The sequence below is a fragment of the Alligator sinensis genome, unplaced genomic scaffold (assembly GCF_000455745.1).
Source record: "Alligator sinensis unplaced genomic scaffold, ASM45574v1 scaffold220_1, whole genome shotgun sequence".
NCBI lineage: Eukaryota > Metazoa > Chordata > Crocodylia > Alligatoridae > Alligator > Alligator sinensis.
The window spans coordinates 340172-360838 of NW_005842136.1; the positions used below are offsets into that span (position 1 = coordinate 340172).

Below are 20667 nucleotides of genomic sequence, written 5' to 3' on the forward strand. Positions count from 1 at the left end.
ACCTCAAAGGATCTGGTGGTATCCCAGGGTGCCCCAGGGTTGAGAATCACTGCCTTAGAGTGAAAGCCTTTGCCACTTCTTTTGCTTTTGCCTTTCCTCCCCACCACCTGCCCCCAATACACAATGGGCCAGTGACCTTGTGCTACCCATTCATTGCTTCTCTCTTCTTGCATGGAACTGCCTCACTTCCAGACTGGGTCCTTACTATCCCCAAGAGACCTAGTATGACCTATAGCCCCATTCTCACCTGCAGAACTAAGAAGCTGGCCACACAGAGGGGACAGGTCACAGCTGGAATCCCCCATCACACATACAGAATAGCCTCTGTTTACAGCACTCCCCTGCAAGGTCAAAGATGTGGGTTGAACCCCCGTCAAGCAAAAAATGGAATCTCATCCAGGTCTCACATCCTCAGCTGTACCCGGTGAGCTCTTAGATTAAAAAAGGAGTATTCAAACCTCCTTTTTGCGTGCAGGGAGAGGGATATGTCGAGGTATTAGGCGGCGACGGGGAGAAGAATCGATAGGTGATCAGTCTATCGATCAGCAGCCTCAGGTCAAATCTCTGTAGAGGCACTCTGCAGCGTGCTCAAAGTTCTCCAACTTGGGCGGAAACCACCCAAGCCTTTTATACGGCTAGCAAGCCAATCACTAGCCGCCACGTGTGAATAATTTAACGCAAGCCAATAATGGGGCTCGAATTATCATACAAATGGCGGGAACTCCTTGCAACGAGCATTTCTGTGCTGCAAAGAAGAAATGCACACTGCAAAGAAAGCTACAATTTGGCGGGAAAATAATTCAGTGGTGCCAAAGCGCACACAAAAACAAAAATCACACCCTTGGGTTGTGACAATGGGGACAATCAATACTAGTTTGCTGGTCTCCACTGAATGTAGGCTGTTACCTCAGATATTAATAATGGGGAAAATTGTATTAGCTCTTTGTTTTTTCATACTATAATAGACTTACGAAGGGCATATCCCTAGCTAGACTGCTCACCACCTGTGTAGCTATAATGTGCCTATATTGGAAGAAAGAAAGCCCACTAAATTGTTCTTGACCAGCTGGCAAGCTCAAGAATTTCATATTTCACTTTAGCCCTGCCTTTAGTTCCAATGTACAAAATGACTGAATTCAAACTAAAATCCTTTTAGGAACAATTGGAAGCATATTTTGAATTAAAAAAGGATGAGTACACAAGGCAATAACCATTTGAGAGAGCTTAGTCTAGACCAGAAGAGGTGATCTGAGAGCTGGCCTCCATTTGTAGCAGGTGTCTCTGAAGTCCTTGTAGTTCCTAGTCTATTAATACTCACAAAGACAGAGTAGTCCCCAGTACTTTGAACAAGTTTATTCTTCTAGGAGCTAGTATGGAAGGGAGGTACTTCAATCTTGCCCTGATAGCTCAAGCTTTATGTTTATAAAACTGAGTGCACCTGTCAATAGCGGATTAATGATATCAGAGGCAGCAGCAAGGACACTGGAGTGGATATGAGATCCACTTCCAGCTCCATCACTGACCTGTAATGACACTGTGCAAGAACCCCTTTGCTTCTCTATGCCTGTATTTTCCCTGTCAGATGCTCATAGCAGGAAAAGTCTCCTACTACTGATTTGTACAGCACCTTGCATAGTGCATCCCCTGTCTTGAGTGAAGGCTGTAATTACTAACAAATACACATAATAATATTAAATAACTGCATGTGCATGTAACAAAACAGTATTTTGGCTGCACTTTAAGTCATTTTTTGGCATCAAAAGGTGATGACAAAGGCTTTACAGCTTGCTGTACAGCAAAACAAGAGCACATAGCCTATTTCAAACAAGACGACTATAGCCTCTCCTTGCCCAATCTCACTCCTATAGTATCTACTGCAATCCCCATGCTGCTGATTTGGGAGTTCACCTACTCCTAATGTTTTTCTAGCCTTCCCACCCTGGAGCTCAGCCACTACTTTCAACTTCTCCTGGATTTACTTTCAACTTCTCCACCCATTTAAGTTGAATATGACTCTTTCTATTTCCTTCCTAAGCCTTCTCTGTCATCACCCTCAGCTGATTCATGCAGCCCATAAACCGTAGATTATATTGGACTCTTCCCTCTTCTTTGCTCCACATATCCAATGCATACCTAATTTTGCTTCTACTTTCTCTGTGGCATCTCTGGAATCACTCCTGCCTTTCTACCTCTTCAGCAAAAACTTGTCTTCACATACACCCTCAAAGCCTCACTGCAAGTCAATATGACCCCTAAGATTAATTCCTTTTCCTATCAAATGATGACACTTTCATTTATAAATCCCAATATCAGGGCCCATATCTGCCAGCATCTTCAAACAAAAACCCTGGGATAGTCTAATTAGCATACATTTGCATAACACGTTTTAATCAGTTGCTTCATACATGCCAGCTTTAATTCATTCCACTCCAGTCACTTCTCTCCAGAAAGAAGAGAGTCCTCCTACCTTCCAGCCACACACTCCTCTTGTTCTGCACAGATCTGCATACCCAGCCCCCAAGCAGTTTGTCAGGCGCCTCACCTAAGCTAAGCTGCCCTGTTAGTCCCGTCTGAATAAAAGCAGAGGAAAGCACAGCTCTTTCCTGTGAGTCACAGCTCAGGGACTTTGGGGTGCCCATGAACTTAGAGACCCATTCCCACTCCCCCCATGAGCTGCACAGGCCCTTCCTTGGAAGTCTGCTTGACAAATTTTCCCTTCCCTTCCTTGTGCAACCAGCTCAACCAAGGCCCATGCCTTCCTATTCAGTTTGATTCACCTTCCAGCAGTCCTTGGAGGCCAGACACCTCAAAGAGTGCTCGAAACTGTGGCTGGAGCAGAGCTGTGCCTTGTTACACAAGCTGCTTCTAGCAACCCTGTGGACTTTCCTGCTCAGTGCTCTGTAGTGAAATGAAGGATTGTGGGAACAAAACCCAGAACCAGAGCAACCCTCTGATCCCAGCAGTCTTTCCTGCCCACGTGCAGGGGGGCTGGACCCGATGATCTGTAAGGTCCCTTCCAGCCCCTAACAACTATGAAACCTCCCTCTCCCCCCTCCCCTTTTTTTCCCCCCCTACTCCTATCTGAAGCAGAGCCAGGGGTGAAGCTACCACTTCTCATCGGCTGTCCTAATTCTTCCATGCGTCACTAGCCTCTTTACACCCATTATACCTTTTCAGTATGGCCATAGTTTCCTCATTGTGGCAGCAATCCCATCTCCAGTGGGAGGCTGGACAGCTTGTTGGTGTAATTGAATTTTCCATTAGAGGTATGTTGACTTCTCCACACTGCTCAGGGCTTAGCCAACAGGCAACTGAAACTCTGCCTGCCCCAGCCCAAGAGAAGCATTGCTCGTGCGAGAGTAGTTTCTGGGTGATTTAGGGGTAGGGTAGGGGAGTCACTTCTACCCAGGAGGCAGAGGTTCTCTGCCATGTGATTATGAAAGCCTAAAACCTTGTCTACTTGGCGGGGTAAGATTGTCTTTGGCCTTCCCCATAAAAGCAAAGCCTGAGTTAACACAGCTGACTCTGCTAAAGACAAAAGTGCAGGAGGGGTATGGGGAAGACTGGTGCTTAGTGATGTTCCCTATGGACTGGGGAAGGGAAGGTTAGGAACCCAGTCTCTGAGCATGGTTCAGAGGAGGCTGTTAGGAAACTACCAAGAAGCAGGGTTAGGAGGAGGATAAGTAGCAACCTAGGGAAAAATGGGCGATGGCAACAGCAGAGTCTTTTGAAGGAGAAATTAAAAGGGCAGCACAAAGGCTTCTTGTACAGGAACTTTCTCTGCTTCATTAACTGGTGCTGGTCTCAGGAATAGGGCTTAGAGGTGGACAGTGCCAGCTGGCATTTTTACCCCTTCAGTCAAAAAGGTCAGGGAAAGGAAAGGGCATCACAGACTAGCAGGAAGCAGTTGTACCACAGCGACTCTTTCTCTGAGCAGCTGAGTACCAAGGGTGGCCATGGCCGTTGGTTTACAGTAGGGGTGCTCAAGTACCAACCGGTAGAGCCATGGCATCTGGCCTGCAGGGCTCCCCATGGGTCAGAAAATTTGGGAGCACAAGAATGATTGCAATTAATACTGCCACCCATCCACTGACGCCAAATTACCAAGCCCTGCAAGGCTGGATCGGGCCCTGCCAGGGGTGTTGCCATGCAGACTGGGGCTGGGCTCTATCCCACCTCTGCCCTGAACAGTCGCATTGGGGCTGGCCTGTCCACTTGCCAAATCGACCCCACTGGCAGGTCCAGCCCATATCAATAGTGTTGAGAGGCCTGTTTCCAAGTTTTTTGTCATTATTTCTTAAGCCCTCTGCAATGCTGCTCCACTGCTTTACCTCTGTTGCAATGCCAGCCTGATCCACCTGGTTGACAAACTATCCCTCCTGTGTTCATCTGCATTTAACCTCTTTCTGAAAACCCACCTCTGCTATTGGGCTGATGGAGATCTGGAGTTTCTGTGAACAGCATTTTGACGTGCCTTAACTACTGCACATACTGCATACTTCCCTTATATTTTTTTTCAAGAGTGACCTCTTCTGGGCAAAGTCCTGTATATTTTTTTTTGGAAAGTCCCTGGCACACTGTGAGCAGTTACTGGAAAAATCATTATGAGAAAAGGTGAGTCCAGAGCAGTTAAAACTACAAAATACTTTCCATTATAAATGGTTAAAGACTGTGAATCATTGCCACTTTCCATAAAGATCTAATTTTTACACTTAAAACATTTCTCTGTTTGAATTCTTGCTGCAGGTTATGTCCAGGAAGGCCTATGCCTAATCCCTTCAACTCTTAAGATAGTAGCACACTTTTTACTAGGATTAAGTCACTTCTGTGAGAGCTGAAGCAAGTGAAAGTTGAAATGCTGCACAACAGAGTCTTCAATGGGAACATTAAAAAGCAGGGTGATCATAGCCTGTGCCAAGCACTGAAGCAGTTTGCATTGATGCATAACAACTAAACATCCAGTAAAGTTCAACAAATGGGCCAACTGCGTTAAATGTTTACTGTTAGACCACTTGGCCAAGAGTTTTCCCAGACTGTGGCCCCTTGTTGATTATAAGGTTTTTTATCCCAAAGGAAGATGGAATTTCTATTCCTGGTATCCCAGGGACAGAGTGCTTTTTTGGTGGTCTTAAAAAATAAAAATAAAAAAAAGCATACAGAAGGTAACTTTTTAGAAAACAGTGTATTTATTTTAGTTAAGATGGGAAGTTTGTGGAATAGTTTTTAAAAGTAAATTAAATTTATTTAAACTAAACACATTTAATAAGAAGCGTACAGAGAACACATAATACCTTCCAGTAAACAAGGCTTCTCCAGGCACTGTGTGGAAGCAATAAAATACTAATAGGAAAAACTCTTGACCTTGAAAGCTCTCCTTTACTGTGCACCTATGTCATCTTGATAGATCTCTTAGCATTTTTTTTCTACAGCCACAATTTAACTTCTACTATCAGTCTACCTTTTTGTTGTTGTTGTTGTTAAGTGAGCAACCTCCACTTTAGCAAAGCATCGTGGTTTTATTTGTATATACCTGGAATTTTGAGTCCACTCCTAGTCAAGATAATGGAAATAATTCCATCAGCTTCAATGGAAACTGGACTGGGACCTTGAAAAACAAACCACCTTACTATTACTGTTGACTAAACAGCTGTTTTCACATTGACTCCTCCCTGGGACCCTGTGGTCAGGATTTAATCCTAGAACAGTGGTGGTCTAACCTTGGGGCCTGGTGGGCCAGATGAATGGCCTGGTGCCAGATCAGGCCCTGCCCCCATGCACTTGGACTGTGCCATCAGTCTCATTTGTCCTAGTGCACAGGAATTGAATCTGTGCTGCCTCTGCAGTGCTCCGTGTGCCCAATAGAGTGCACAGAGTTGCATTATCCAACGCGCAGGGCTCCCCACGGGTTCAGACATTTGGTAGCAGGGGAGTGGCAACTGCTGCCACTCCTTGCTGCCAGATTTGTGGACCCGTGGATAGCAAAACAGGCCAAATAACACAGCTCCACAGGCCAGATCTGGCTGTACCTCCCCCACAACCCTGTGCACCTGGACTGGGCCCTGTGCACCCCATTGACTTCATGCTGCCTCCACCTGTCCCAGTGCATGTAAATTGGGAATTGTTTTGGGCACCCCTGTTCTAGTACATCACCTGTCCCATCTATAAGAGTCACAATATTTCTTTTATATGTAGTTTTCCTGAAAGACCAAGTTTCTGTATTGATGCTAAATGACAAGGATCGCTCTCCTCACCCCCCCCACCCCCCCAATATAGTGAGTCTGTGGCTTCTGCTCTGCTGTGTGTATAAGAGCTCTCCCTGCTTTTTAAAAAAAATAAGTCAGGAATAGTAAGTCTGCTTTTCTGTTTCTGTCACTGGACAAGCTAGACATCTCAAAATGAGACCTGGGAGCTTTTTATGGATCTTACAATGCAGGGATGGGTGCAAAGCTCTTTAAAGATTCAGCTCCTAGTATTTTAGTTACAAATAGGTAAAAGGAAATCATTTAAAATCCATCAATATAAAAATCACTTTTCTCTCAGGCAGGCTTTACTATCTTGGTATCTGTCATGTCATAATCCTACTAAGTTCACTAACTGCCTAAGACTCTCCCTGGTTGGACAAAACTCAAATTTCCATTGTAAAGCAACAAGCAGGAGGGGATTGTTTGTTTTCTTTCTTTTAATTTGAAAGCCTTTTGGAAAGCTTCATTCATTACAAAGAAGCAAAGGTCCTTGTCTTCTTTTGTAGATGATATTTAAGAAGTGGTAAATAATAAACAGATATATACTTGTCCTTTCAAGAGTTAAGTGGTTGTCTGATCATCATGTAAGCATATCTTATCAGACATTACACTCTTTTTTGGATCAAACATTTCCTGTGGGCAGAATGTTAAGGTGGGCAATCATCATTGGCTCCAACAGCCATTTGAAGCCAGTAGTCCAAGCTCCTAAAAACAACAAAATTGTACAAGTTCTCTCCTCCCTTTTGGAAACCATGTTCATTTTCTCTCCAGGAAACCGGGCTGTCTGCAAAACCATGCACAGTTAAGGTCACCCACTGCGCCAGTTTGGGTTCATCAAAATAAGCACTGGAGAAATAAAAAAAAGTTAATCACTAATTAGAACAAAACAGTGAGTTCCACGAAGTAGTACAACATTGAAGAGTATGACTTTAAAGACAGACAAAGCCACTTAATGAAAATTTATGACTAAGTGAGATAATCAGTGATTTTGTTTACAGAAGTGTGGGATGCCCATAACATAACAAATACTTTACTGGAAAAAAATGTATTTTTTGTATATACCGTTTTAGAAGGTACATATGGAAAGCACAGAGATGTGGTTTTCCAGCAGGATCACTTACGCGTTGGTTGTCCATCATACAGTCTATTTTGGTTTATATTAAATTATTGATGAGAAAAATCTGTTTTAAAGGTATTTTAACTTATGAATTTCTTTAGATATTAAAAAGCTAAAAAAAAAAAAGATATATGAGACCGAAATTAAAATGAAAAAGGCTGGATTTCTGAAGGTATTGTGCCCTACTTGACATGTGTAGCTGTAGGCTGTCCACAATATTACAAATATTTGTTATTTAAACAGAAAACGGCTTTTCTGAGGATTGGCTTTATTTGCAAGTGGGATAGCACAATAATCCAATGCCAGAGTAGAAAACATATGGAAAGAAAACGTAGCCAAGCTGTTTTAGAAGATTAAGACTTCTTCCACCAGAAGGGAAACAGACTGCAAATCATAAACTAATATTAATAAAGGCCAGGCACTGTCCGATGGTCTTAAACAAAGACAAGCAGCCAAGAGCTTTTACGTTTTAATCCCACCTCATAGCCAGACTTGCCATGTAAGATTTGAAACTCTGGCCCTGATTTGTCCAGAGTGCCCAATGTGACATACTGTGGACCTGATTTTCAGAACTGTGATGTTTCTGAGCTGTGGGTGCTCTACTTTTGAAAAACTTAGGACATTGATCCCCACAGGCAGGGCCTTCCCAAATCCAAAATTACATGACATTCTGGCCTCAACCATTATGCCTCATTTTCCTTTTAAGTAAAAATAGAGATGTTATGCTTTGCTTATTGATGTTGTCAGGGAAAATGAGTATTTGTAAAACATTTTCAAGATCAAAAGCATGCTTTAAAGAAAGTGCAAATGTTATAAAAATGACATGCATCTGATGTCCCTTACCAGAGCTGATCCAGTAACTGAATTATCTTCTCTGGAAGTATGAACCCAGTGATTGTGCACAAATAAGCTTGGTCCATCATTGTGCTGGGCTCAGGGCAGCAATAAGTTGATACAAAACTAAATGACTTGTTGTCTCTGAAAACAGAACACAAGTGAATGAGGTAGTGCCAAGCCTCCTGTGCTAATACCTCCCATTTTCCAGCTTATGCTACACATGCAGTGCCTAAACAAGGGCTGAAATGCTTCTGCCCAGACATTCAAGCTAGAAAGCAGGAACACAGAATTGGAAGTGGTCTCCCAGGCCATTAAGTCCAGTCCCCTGATTTGCAGGCAAAAACTGACCCAAAGATTGCTAACCCCTGCACATCACAGAATCCAGAAACCAAGAATACCCTACAACACGGAAAAAAACAGGGGAGACAAAGGCATTCCTAAAGCAATGGCAGAAAATTAATTGGTTAATGTGCTTAGAAGATTTTAAGAGGACTGTATCCTATGCCATAGAGTAGGGGTCAGAAACCTGTTACTAGAGGCAGGCTGCCCATTGGGACTCATCTGTAGCTGTGGGCAGATTTCTGGGTGCTATTTCAGATGACTGTGCTCTGTAAGGAGAGTTGTAGCTTCTGTTTACTGTTTCCATCAACAATTGTGATAAGCAAAGATTTGGAGCAACTGATTTGGTAGGGGGTGGGAGGGAGGGAGGGAACAGAGAGCTACCCTCCATGCACCTGGAGTGGCAGCTGGATCAGCTGGCTATTCTTAAAAGTGAGACCGCATCAAACCTTTGCAGAACAGATCCAATCTCTTTGTAGACCCAATCTGACCTACAGTGGCATTGGATCTGGCCTGTGGAGGCTCAGTGTTGTTCCAACAGTGGATCCAGGCAGTGGAAAGCTGCCGAACACCAGGGGGCAAAGAGCTCTGCCCTCACTGTGGTCAGCAGGGAAAAGTGACAGGCAGCCAGGCTGGAACACCAGTCAGCCTTGAAACCAAGTAAGGCTGTTCTGGCCCATGCTCCAAAACACTGCAGACTGTTCCCATAAAGCAAGGCAAAACCCTCTACAAGTCCTTGCCTGATAGCAAAATCCCCACTCTTATCTGGTGGGAAAATTCCTTTCTGTCCCCAAAATTTGGTGACAGGTTTAATCCTGAGCAGCAAACAAAGATCCTCTAGCCAGGAATTTATGAAGTTTCTAAATACTGGCAGGAATACTAACTTCCCAATCAAATATCCAGCCTTAGCTGTAGCCAACATTCAGTGCTGAAGAATGTGACAAAAAGGAAAAAAAAAACAAAACCCAGAAACCAATGAAGTATTCATGAAAGGGGAAAATAATCCTTCCTGGTCTGTGCAGGCAACTAGCAAATGCCATGAAACATGGACATGCCAGGCACTTACCTCTACACCCCACCACAGGGACAGCCAATACTTGAATCCACATACCACAAAGGTTGACTGTTGAACCAAGAACTCACTATAATGTCATGCTATCCTTTCTATAAATAGTGCATTCATTGTTACATTGATTCAAGTCATGGAGTGAACTTTTAACGAATACTTAAGATTGAGACAAGTTCAGATACTTACAATTCAACATTACTGAAGACAGCACCTAGCCATTCAAATAGTTCCTGTGCACTGCATGATTCTTCTGGCTTTCCTTGCAGTTCATTGCTACATAGCACAGGACATTGCAAATTTCTTAATGTGCTGAATGTTATTTTTGGCTGATGAGCCTGTATTTGATGTTTGGAAAAGTATGACATCAATGTTGATCCATCAGCACCTTAACAACACACATGCCACAGAAAGTTATTATAATATTGCAATACAAAAGGACCATTTCATACCAAACAACTCTGAAACCGCTACCTGCATTTGTAAATGGAAGATGTTGTGCAATGTTACCCTGAAATTTAAACTGCTTAGTGCTGCTTATTTATCCTGTGCCAAAGCCTTACAGTTTTCATCTTCCCCCTCCTTTATTGGAAACAAAGCACTGTTCTAGGTCCAGTTACCTTAAGCAAGCCAAGTTGGCAATACATATATAATTATACTTATCATAAGAAACAATTAAGGCAGTTTTAACTGGACAAGTACAAATTAAACCTGAATTAGAGATCATCATCAAGTATTTATGGGTTGTTTCCAAAGAAAAAGAGATCTGAAAGGAGAACTGACTTAAACATTTCTGCTCACTCTTGATCTGTGAGACTGTACATGGAGAATGTGACCATTTCCCAAATTACAGATTTGGAGGCTTTGATAGTAGTCTTACAAACAGAATACCACCAATTACTAACATTTTGTTTTGAGAATCTGGGATCTTTTCTCCTCCAAAACATCAAGATACATGAATACACTTAAAGAAACATTTGCAATGGGAAAAAAGATCATTTAATATCATCTGTGCATACACTTTGAGCTCCTTCACTGAAAAATAAAACATCCAAGTATAAAGACCTCAGACATAAAGTAACCTCTCTCTGGAAAAAAAGCTGCAATCCATTCCTCAAGATGCTCTATAGAGGCCACAGAGTGTTTGCATTCTACATGCCAGAGGAGGGGTGTCAACCTAACCCAACCCCCTGGGCCAGATCCAGACTGTGGGGCTCCTCACTGGCCAAATGCAGATGCAGTGGTAGGCCAAGCAACAGCACCAGTGGAAGTTAACACAACCCACCACTCAAACACATCCCCATACCCTAGATTTCAGTGGTATACTCCACCTCTTGCTCATCCCACCCCTCTAGGAGCCCCAAGAACCAGAAAAGAGATCGGTGAGCTGGATCTGGCCTATGGGGTATGCATTTCACATCCTGTGCTAAAGGAATACACCAGATCCCCAAAACAGAGGGAATAGGAAGAATCCTCTCCCAGAAAAACATTTTTGGTCACTAAAAAAAAATTCTCCCCAAAACTGAAACGTTTTAATTTGGAAATGCTGCTGCAGTGCTTTATACTCTTGTTGTTCTATATGAGCCAGATTCCCTGGTTGAAGTATATGTTCCATAATGTCTCCCCTCTTGAAGAGGGAAGGCAGTGCATCAAGGAAATCCTCAGTTATAGGAGACAAATTCAAACTAGGCAGCCCGGCCCACATTGGAGAATGGGGGCCTAAGGCAACTGAGCTATGACTCTCATGAGATGGTGTGGCAGCACTTTTAAACTGAAATATTTGTTAGTTCTTAACTTCTGTGAATACTTTTTCCCCCATCAAGTCAGTTTTTTCACCACTTATAGAAAAGTCAATACTGGACATAGGGTGGCCGTGTCAATATTAAACATCAAACTACACTTGCAATAATTTTCCTCTCCCTCCACCTGAGACCACATCATTTTGTGCTGCTTTTTAAGAAGCTAGGAATATTTCCACTAGGAATATTTAATTTTATGTCCACAGCTACCTGCTGGTGGCAGTGTTAATTGTTACTACCTGTGTGATGCCAGGACAGTAGAAAATCAAATTCCAAAGGTTTCTTGTCTCTTAAGGCCCAAAGAACTCTTTTATATTTCTTGCTATCAGAATGAAAGGCTGAGTCAGTTAAGTCAATGGTTATAACTGTAACAGATAAAAAGGCAAATTTTACTCAACTGAGTTCACTCTACATAGTTATACCCTATAAACATTACAAGAATACTATAACAGTATGTTTTTTTTTCTTTTAAGTCAATCCCCTGTTTAGAGAAAAAATTCAAAACTGCTAAACAATATAGCTCTGGCCCTTCGTTTTGTAAACATTTTTCTCTGAATTTTGGTGCAAATGACAATGATGCTGTTCCTTGGTAACATCTCTGCTTGTTCCTGACTATCACTGTTCAGAAAAATCAAGGACTGTTTAGATCAGTGCTGCTCAACTTCCAGTCCACAGGCAAGATCCAGTCCTCAGAGCCATGTCATCTGGCTTGCAGGGCTCTCCATGAGTCTGGAAATTTGATAGTGGGAGAGCAATGGCAGCCTTAATTGCTGCTCTCCTGCTGCCAAGTTTCCAAACCCACCGGAAGCCAGAAGACACAGCTAGACCCCTGTGCTAGATCATGCCAGCCTCCAGTGGGTCAGCACATGGGGTCACTCCTCAGCTGGGTCTGGTCTTCGGGGTTGAGCCACATGCAGGATCAGGCCAGCATGCAGGATCAGACCCACAGGCCAACTCCACACTCAGGATCCAGCCCACGGACCAGCCCCACACCACACACCTAGCTTGCAGGGCCAAAAAGTTGAGTACCACTGCTTTAGCTGATGACTTTCTAACATTACAGTGGATACAGCTCACTTTTGAGAAGGGAAAGAAGAGGAAGGGGGTGTTCCACCAAAAATGTACTTTTAAAAAGAATTCCAGGCAATAATCACTGCATTTAAAAAAGTATGCTATAGCTTTCAACATCCGCAAAAGTTGTAAGCAAGAGTTGCAGCCCTGTTTCCTCTGAGCCTCTGGCCCCAGTCCAAGAAGGAATTTTTAAAAAGAGGAATTTTTATTCAGTCATTTTATGATATATGAATTGGAGTTATAAAAAAAATTTACTATAGTGCCACCAAGTGTTTTCATGAAGATAACTTTCAAAGTACATCTGGTTTTGAGTGAATTTTTGTCTGTAATCACCTAGCAGTAAGTAGCATTTTGAGATTTAGGAAGTTGGGGGCAGGGAAATTAAATTAAAGGGTAGAAACTGAAATAAAACACAACACTCTAAGCACATCCACAAGGCATCTGCCAAGAACTTCACAATGTGTTCAGTACAGCAGAACCAATTTGCTTCAAAAAGATTGTAAGGGCGTCACAAACACACGTAACATATTTTCCTCTAAAAAAAGGGTCTCTCAGGCTTAGGTTCTTCACTGCAGTATTTTAACCTTTTGGCAAGTTCAAAAGGAACAAGTAGAGAACCTTAGTATTTTTACTACAAAAACCTAGAGGCATCATACATATTCCATAAAATGCAAAAATGCCCAAGTTCTACATTTGCACAATACAAAAGACTTCCAATTGCAAAATAAATTAGGGAACACAGAAATTAATCTTCTTAAAGTGGCATCTACAAGTTTACATACATTAAAAATATTAAGGTAGTCCACTTTTCCCATTTGAACACTTATTTTTACTTCATTGTTTCTTAGATAGTTCCTACATATTTCTCTCAATTGTCTCAGTACCCGTATTTATTCTTTCAGAGATTAACCAGTTTTACAGGACCTGAAGATTATGGCTGGCATCATATTAGAGAATTCTGCAGACACTGGCATGGATGCTGCTAGTGTAAACAGTACTTACTATATCTCATTACTTTTTTGCCAGAGTACCGAGATGGACGACCCTGTAGTCCAAGTTCCTCATAAGTATCCTTGTCCACTGATAAAATTAGTTTTCCTATAAACAATAAGAATTGTATTAAAATATCAATAGTCTTCCAATAAGCTCCCTTGTAAGTCTTTGGAAAACTTCAAACTGTATAAAATTTAGCCATGGGTCACTGCAGTACTGATGCAGTCTAGGCCCCTTTAGTTTCAGTTAAACGGATCACACAGGTTGACCCTTGAAAATGATAACTAGATTCTTGCTGGTTATCACAGTATGTCTTATGGCTTATAAAAATAAATCCAAAATAATGCATTTCCTAAGTAATGCACACCTTCCTTTTGTAATTGTGCCATCTTATACCCTTATCAAGTTCATTCCCTACCATTTGTTACAATCATTTGTTGAATTCAGTATTCAGCTATCATCCAATTTTGCTAACTTACACATACACATGCTTGAAGTGGTTAAGCACAGGTATTGTTCAATAGATTTCAATGGAACTACTCATGTGAGCAATGTTAAATGTATGCTTTAAGTGTTTGTAGGTTAGGTGCATATAGTGGAAACTTTGAAACACTGAATGTGTCTTATTGTGTCTGTATTTAGCACAATGGAGCCACAATCCTGACTGTGAACTTTGGACACAAAAAATAAATAATACTGTTGCCACAATCACCCCCAGTAACTAAGGATAGACTGTATAATAACTGTATTTGTTTGTAATATTTACACCAAGGTAAAACACAAAGAAACAAGCAGAATCAGGTCATCAATTTCTTAGAGGCTGTTTAAACACACAGTAACACAATCCTTGTTTAAAAGAGGTTACATGAGGAATCTGAATTTAAATGACTTTCAGAGAAGAAGTGTTACTTTCCTGCAATTCAATTATGACATTAATAAGAGATCAAAAACATATTTGTCTATAAATACATTTACATTTTTATAGTAGTCAATATAATATTTATCAGATAACACACATATCACGAGGGGTTTGGAACAGTTACCCAAAACAAAGTTCTTCCTTATCTTCTCTGATGTAAAATGTATCTGAGAAAAAAGCTTTATTATAATATTCTGAGTGAGGTATTACTGGACTGTTTCTTAAAGTATTTTGAGAAATGCTAAAACTGTACTTACCAATATGTTTTAAAGGGGAACTGTCAATTCAAATTTGGTTTAGATTTCAGAATTTGTAGAAAGCAGATTTTAATTAGATTTAGGACCAGCAGAAATGCTTAACTCCAATGGAAAGTTTTCAGACAAATAATCCTCTGGAGCATTTGCAACTGAAGGGTTGCAGTACTGACAGTCTGAAATAAATACAAACTAAACTAACTTTCTTGACCTTCACTGTCCAAAATGAGAGAAATTAAATAAGTTAAACATCAAAGTCAGGTGTAACTGTTGTATAAAATATGTTTAATTTTAATGATGTATTATTAATAAATATCTGTTAAAAGTATAATATTTTTCAATTTTCAGCATCCCCTAAAAAACAAAACAACAATGCTACTCTAAACATCACATAATACCCTATGTATTGTAAACAACATGGATTCTTACCCGTTGGTAGTAAAGCAGCAGTATTATCTTGATCAATTCTTGTGTTGTATGTAAGAGCATAGCATGAACCTTTAATACAATGAAACAGTAAATTGTGAGTTCACAATTCTCTAAGAAAAGATATACCAGCAATATTTAAGGCAGATTCCTCTCAAGGTAATAAAGCCTGCTAGTTGCTCTTCAGATACTGCTGGTAATTCATTTTCCCTCACTACAATGGTATTGCCTCTATAAAAATTACAATTACATTTATTTTCAGGAGTTCACAGCACAGATGAAGTTAATTTCAGACACAAGCTTGAAAGATGCCATTCAACCAGAAGTGCCTCTTTTTACCAGTTTAGAAAAAAAGATACTAGTCCAGTCCATTCTTCGCTATCAGCTCTCACAGAAAAATTAAGAGGAAAATATCATTACAATTATGTGTATATTGCAGTCTTTCCTGCCACAATCTGCTTCATGTTCTAAAAATCAAGGGGATGATCCTGTAACCTTGAAGCAGGAGTATCTCCACTGATTTCAATAAAACTGCTAGGATCAGAAGCATTTACAACAATAAAAGTAGCAAGAAAAACCCTTAATTTAGCAGGCAAGTAAGCTTTAATGGAGGGACACCTACAGTGTCTTTTTGTGTCAGCTTATTTAAAAAATAAATAAATAAATAAATAAAATATATACACACACACACTGCTCCAAGAATGAGTTTTGAGACGCAGGGAAATTTTTAGCATTAAGTGGACAAGCATGGAGATGTGTTTTGAGTGACTAAAGTGTCATCAATATACTTTTTCTTTAGAAGATTGAACATCAAAAGCAGGAGGCACATTGTTCCACCTTTGATGATCACAGTTAGAGAAAGGAGTAAGGGAAGAATACATCTCAAAGCATAGTTTTTTATGCACTCTTTGGACCTAGAGGATTTTATTCCCAAGTAATATTTCTACGATGTTTTAATGTAAAGATTCAGATACTTACTTTATTACAAACTCATATGGATAAGAGTAAATTACATGATCTCACAATCACACCTTGCAAGAGTGCACAATACAAAGCAAACCATAACTAATACCCAATTAAAATTATAAGGGAAATCTGCACTGGCAGATCATGAATACCCAAATGGAAATGAGTTAGAACACAGAGGCCAATAGTCTTCCTTCCCTTTCTTTTTATGACAAATGCCATGGGTCTTACACATGTTCACCTTTTGCTATTCCCAATGGGGTCTCATCTCCCAAACTGGAACTTTTTACATCTCACTGTCCCCCACTCATCTGTAAAACCACTTAATGATTCTTACCTCAAAACTCTCTAAGGCAAGAAAACAAAGTAATAATAACTGAAATCTTGGAATCCTTACTTTTAAATGACCTAAAACATTACTCTCTAACTAGTGGCTCTCAAGATCATTCCTGATAGAAGTGTGCAGGGACAAAGTACTATAAAGGACAGAAAAATAAATGCTTTCAAGAAACAGTGTACCTTTACAAGCACTGGTCTCGGGGTGCTAGCCAGAAAAGATCTATTAATCTAACTGAAGTACAGAAGTCCCTTTTTCTCCCATCATTAAAAAAAAAAAACCTAAGGAAAAACAATTACACAAAAGCCAATGCACACTGACTTGCTGACTCTCCTCTCCTTTCCCTGTCGACTTTTCTTACTGTTTCTTTTACCAATCTCTTCCTCTGCATTATGACAGCTATACAAGTATATATATAAGTGAACAGAAAGAAAGGGAAATGACGGGACTAATACAGACTTCTACTCGAATACTTTTCTCCTTCTGCTTACAAATAACTTTCAGAACCAAGACTACCCCACACAGAAACTAACAAAAACATGTTTTATTATTAAAAGAACAGATGACACCTTTTTATTTGTTTGTCTTATTTGTTTTAAGCTCTCCTTTACCTGTCTTTACAAATGCACTGATAAATTCCTGTGCAACTAATTCATGAAGGGGTAAATTCTTCACCAGGTAGTACTCTCCCATATCTGTGGTAACACTTTTCAGAGGTTCTGGAAGCACGCCACATTCAGGAATCAAAAATGACACCTGTTAGGACCATATTTGTAATACACATTAGATGTTAAACTCATACATAAGGAAAGGTCTAAAACAGGGCTGGAGGAGAAAGAGAGAGCAAACACAGAGTTCTTGTATCTGGGTGGTTCCCTAATATGCTGAATGAGGTTTTGAAAATTTGGCACATCATATGTAGCACTGCAACATGATTTGTGTGTCAGAAACTTTGAAACACTGCAACCTGCAGGCCAAAAATGGATTAAGCTTAGTTATAAATTACAGAAAGACTTTCCCTGAGCAACTGCATATCTCTTGAGGATGTTTCTCCAAAATGCTTATAAAACATTCAATGAAACAATATGCATACCAATCAATCCTGGAATCAGTGGAGAAAACATCAGTGGACATCCACTTTGCAACAGAGCGAACATGGAAGCTGGGATAGCGTGTAGCACTACACAGAAGTAAAAACAGCTTTCTCAATTGGGGGAGGAGGGAAAACCGGAGTCGAGAAGCAGAAAATAAAGAAGATACCTGAATTTAGACTACACAAATGTGCACTTTTCATATTGTGGGCAGTGTAATCAAGATTGATGCAGTGCACCCAAGCAAGGTTAGGCAAATCAACCACAATATCTTGAGCTTGTCACACTTGCTAGTGTTTAAAGAAAAAAACTTCAAAGAAATAAAGCATCTGTGTTTTAATCTCCCATTTTATTATGTGAATGCCATATTCACAAGGCTACAGCAACCACCACAGGCATGGTTTCAATACTAACTCCACACAGTGACTTCAGAGTATATAAAGAATTATTGTGGTGATAATATGGACAACCTGTTGCTCCATTTCACACAGGTATTAACTCAAAACAGGTGGCAGCAGTGGTGATTTAATTCATGTCAGAGCAGGGACAAAACAACGTAAAAACCAAGTGACAGGCACATTACATCCAACAAATAAAAACAAACTCTAACATAATTGCTCCAAACAGAATAAGAAAAAACATATAGAAATGCTTTAAGTCAATTATATCAGCAATAGTTTCCCATTAATTTCCTCGAGCCACTGGTATCACAGCCTAAGACTGGGAAAATCTTATTTCCTAGCTGGACAATCAAATTCAAAGTCTCGGCTGCTTTAAAGGAGCAATGACATTTTTGTTTCTACCCGCACTTCAGGAAATGGAGACTTTCCTATTAGCCTAATCATTTGACTGGCTGCCCTGGTCACTCTCAAACTTCTTAGACCTTTGGAAAGTACCAGCTCTTAGCTTTCATGTTTTTCGACTACAGAAAAAACCACAGAACTCGGAAAGCTGACAGCAAGTCTGAAGGTTTCTGACACTCTGGATTCCTGTTTGAAATCTCCAGATGAACACGGACGTGTGGTACGTAGTGCCACAGACGGGTCTGCAGCACCACACACTGCACATGCAGGCCTTCTCCTCACTGCTACCTTGCGGTGGGGGGGTAGAAATCCCAGGGTCAAAAAAACCCACACTGAAAAGCGGGGTGGTGTACATGGCAGCAGTGCATGGTGCCCAAAACTGGAGCCTGGCCGGGCAGAGCCACACTCCAGCTGCTGGCCAGGTCTCCTCCTACTGTGGCTGCAGCCCTGGGAAGCAGGCCCCTGGGACCCCACGTATGGCTGCTGAGGCCAACACAGTTGCTGGCCTCAGCCTCCCCTGCCCTACGTGGCGTAACCTGTCATGTGCCAGAAACAAGTAGTAGTGGCAAAAGATGTGCTGCTAGTACTTGTCCCCAGGGAAAACAAACACCTGCGCTCATCTGGACTCGCCCTCTGGGTTTATTTTGTCACTCACTTGCAGGTGCTTGCCCGCCAAGCAGTGCTAATGCTGTGCCGCCCCCTAAAACGGCCCCAGGGGCCCTGGCTGAGCCTCTCTGTGCCCCTGCTGCCCTGTTACAACCGGGCAGGGAGGGCGATTGCTTTGCTCTGGGCTGGAAACCCTATGCTGAGTTTGGGTTGGGTTGGGTTTTTTGGCTCGTCTCCCAGCTCTGCCGCAGGCTTGGACCTTGATAAGCCTCAGTCTTTCTATCTGTAAAATGGGGAGAGGGCCAAGTGCGCAAGCAAAAGCTCTGGGCAGGACAGCCCAGCCTGGGCATTAAGGGCACCCAGGAAGAGAGGGACAGGAACCCTTCCTGGGGTTTAATGACAACAATGCATTGCTCTCCCTCAGCAAGAGCAGACAGGCAGTGTGAGCATGGTGACCACACAAGCTTGTGCCTCAGTTTTCCTATCTGTAAAATGGGGAGAGGTTGGGTGAGCACCCAACCCAAAGCTCAGGGCACTGTCTCATCCTGAGTATTAAGGGCATCCCTGCACCTAACGGGTGGGAGTCCCTCGGGGTTAATGTGTGATTGATTAATTAATTAACAGTTTAATTGCTCTCCCTAACGAGGGCCAGGCGAGCCGGGAGCGAAGCCCCGCCCCCGGGGCGCACTCACGCGGCAGTTGTAGGCGTGGCCCCGCACGCGCGCCGCGTGGCGGGAGCGCTCGTGCCGCACGTGGCTCCTCTCGCAGACCAGCAGGTGCCGCGGGGTCTCGCGGAGCCTCCGCAGCGGCGCCGACATACTGCAGCCAGCGCGGAACCCCCAGCCGCCAATAAGGAGCCTGGCCGAGCGGCGTCACCGAACCGGGGCTGGCGGAAGAAGCTCGTGAAGTCACTTCCGGCGGCTTTCCTCCGCCTCCCTGCAGTTACTTCCGGGGCCGGCTTTTGCAGGGTGGAAGGCGCCTGAGGGGTGTGCGCATGCTCAGTGCTGCCTGGGGAAGGTGTTGCCCTCACTCTGCCTTCACCTCATGCCAAGAGGCAGAGGAGAAGCAGGAAGGGTGGGGAGCTGCTGCTTGTGGTCAGCTGGTGGCTGCCTGCTAGGAACCTCATGCAGAGGTTGTCCTGCACCGTTTAAACATTATTTGTGTGTCGTCCCCCCCACACCGCTAAGTATTAGTTCCTCCTGGTTTGCAGAATTGTCAGGGGCAAACACTGAGGCATCATCATTTGGGCAAGAAAAGCTTCTACAAACTAATGAATTTGTCTAATGAATTAATTATTTTCCAAATCTTGGCTGTGAGCTTGGCCCCAAGCATTGTTTTTCTTACCGATGAGATTAGAAATCTCCTTTTAAGAAGAAGAAGAAGAAAAAGCTGTTTTTCATGTAATCACTAGACTCCGGGAGCTGGGGACTTGGAAAAAGGATGCAAGAGCTGTGATAAAACCACAAGCCTTGATGATGCTGAGGAGATGCTTTTAAATCCTCATCTATCTCCAGGAGCTGAGGAAGTAAAACAAAATGGTCTCAAGTCGGAAGAAAATCACTAGAGAAGCTAGCAACACGGAAACTGTAGCCTGCTAAACAGTTAATTCATCACCTGTCCCACTCGAGAGTTAAGGCTATTTTGTGGGGGGTGGAATGAGATCTTCTATTGGACCAACTGCATGGTTGGAAGAGATTTTGGATGAGTGTTCAAACACAAGGTTTTGGGCAATGGAGAGTTAAACTTTTTAAAAATGTATGTATCATGGTACTTAAAGGAACTTTGTGTCATCAGTGTGAGG

The 20667-nt window shown here is 42.1% G+C and overlaps 1 protein-coding gene across 5 annotated transcripts; it reads right to left on the reverse strand.

The window, feature by feature from the left end:
• Positions 1–5186: 5186 nt before the first annotated feature.
• Positions 5187–19790, reverse strand: RPP40 (ribonuclease P/MRP subunit p40). Of its 5 annotated transcripts, XM_025205996.1 has the most exons (9): positions 19559–19772; positions 17460–17546; positions 16978–17085; positions 15067–15135; positions 13474–13569; positions 11640–11765; positions 9791–9989; positions 8203–8337; positions 5187–7088 (listed from the first exon to the last, which is right to left on the reverse strand). In XM_025205996.1, exons 2-9 carry the CDS (start codon positions 17521–17523, stop codon positions 6890–6892), a joined length of 996 nt encoding a protein of 331 aa, XP_025061781.1. In that variant the 5' UTR covers positions 17524–17546; positions 19559–19772; the 3' UTR covers positions 5187–6889. The 5 variants fall into 5 exon arrangements, with proteins under 5 accessions (XP_025061781.1, XP_014376128.1, XP_025061780.1 ...); XM_014520642.2 differs by lacking the exon at positions 17460–17546 and having other exon boundaries at positions 16978–17122; positions 19559–19789; XM_025205995.1 differs by lacking the exon at positions 17460–17546 and having other exon boundaries at positions 19559–19680.
• Positions 19791–20667: the final 877 nt, after the last annotated feature.

Bases quoted from the DNA above. Each gene is read 5' to 3' on its own strand.
- RPP40 (XM_014520642.2), bottom strand. From the start codon at position 19,684: ATGTCGGCGCCGCTGCGGAGGCTCCGCGAGACCCCGCGGCACCTGCTG. The intron at 13,570-15,066 runs GTAAGAATCCAT...TATTGTTTATAG, and splicing joins TGCTGCTTTACTACCAACGG to GAAAACTAATTTTATCAGTG. The intron at 8,338-9,790 runs GTAAGTATCTGA...TTCTGTTTTCAG, and splicing joins GTCTTCAGTAATGTTGAATT to AGACAACAAGTCATTTAGTT.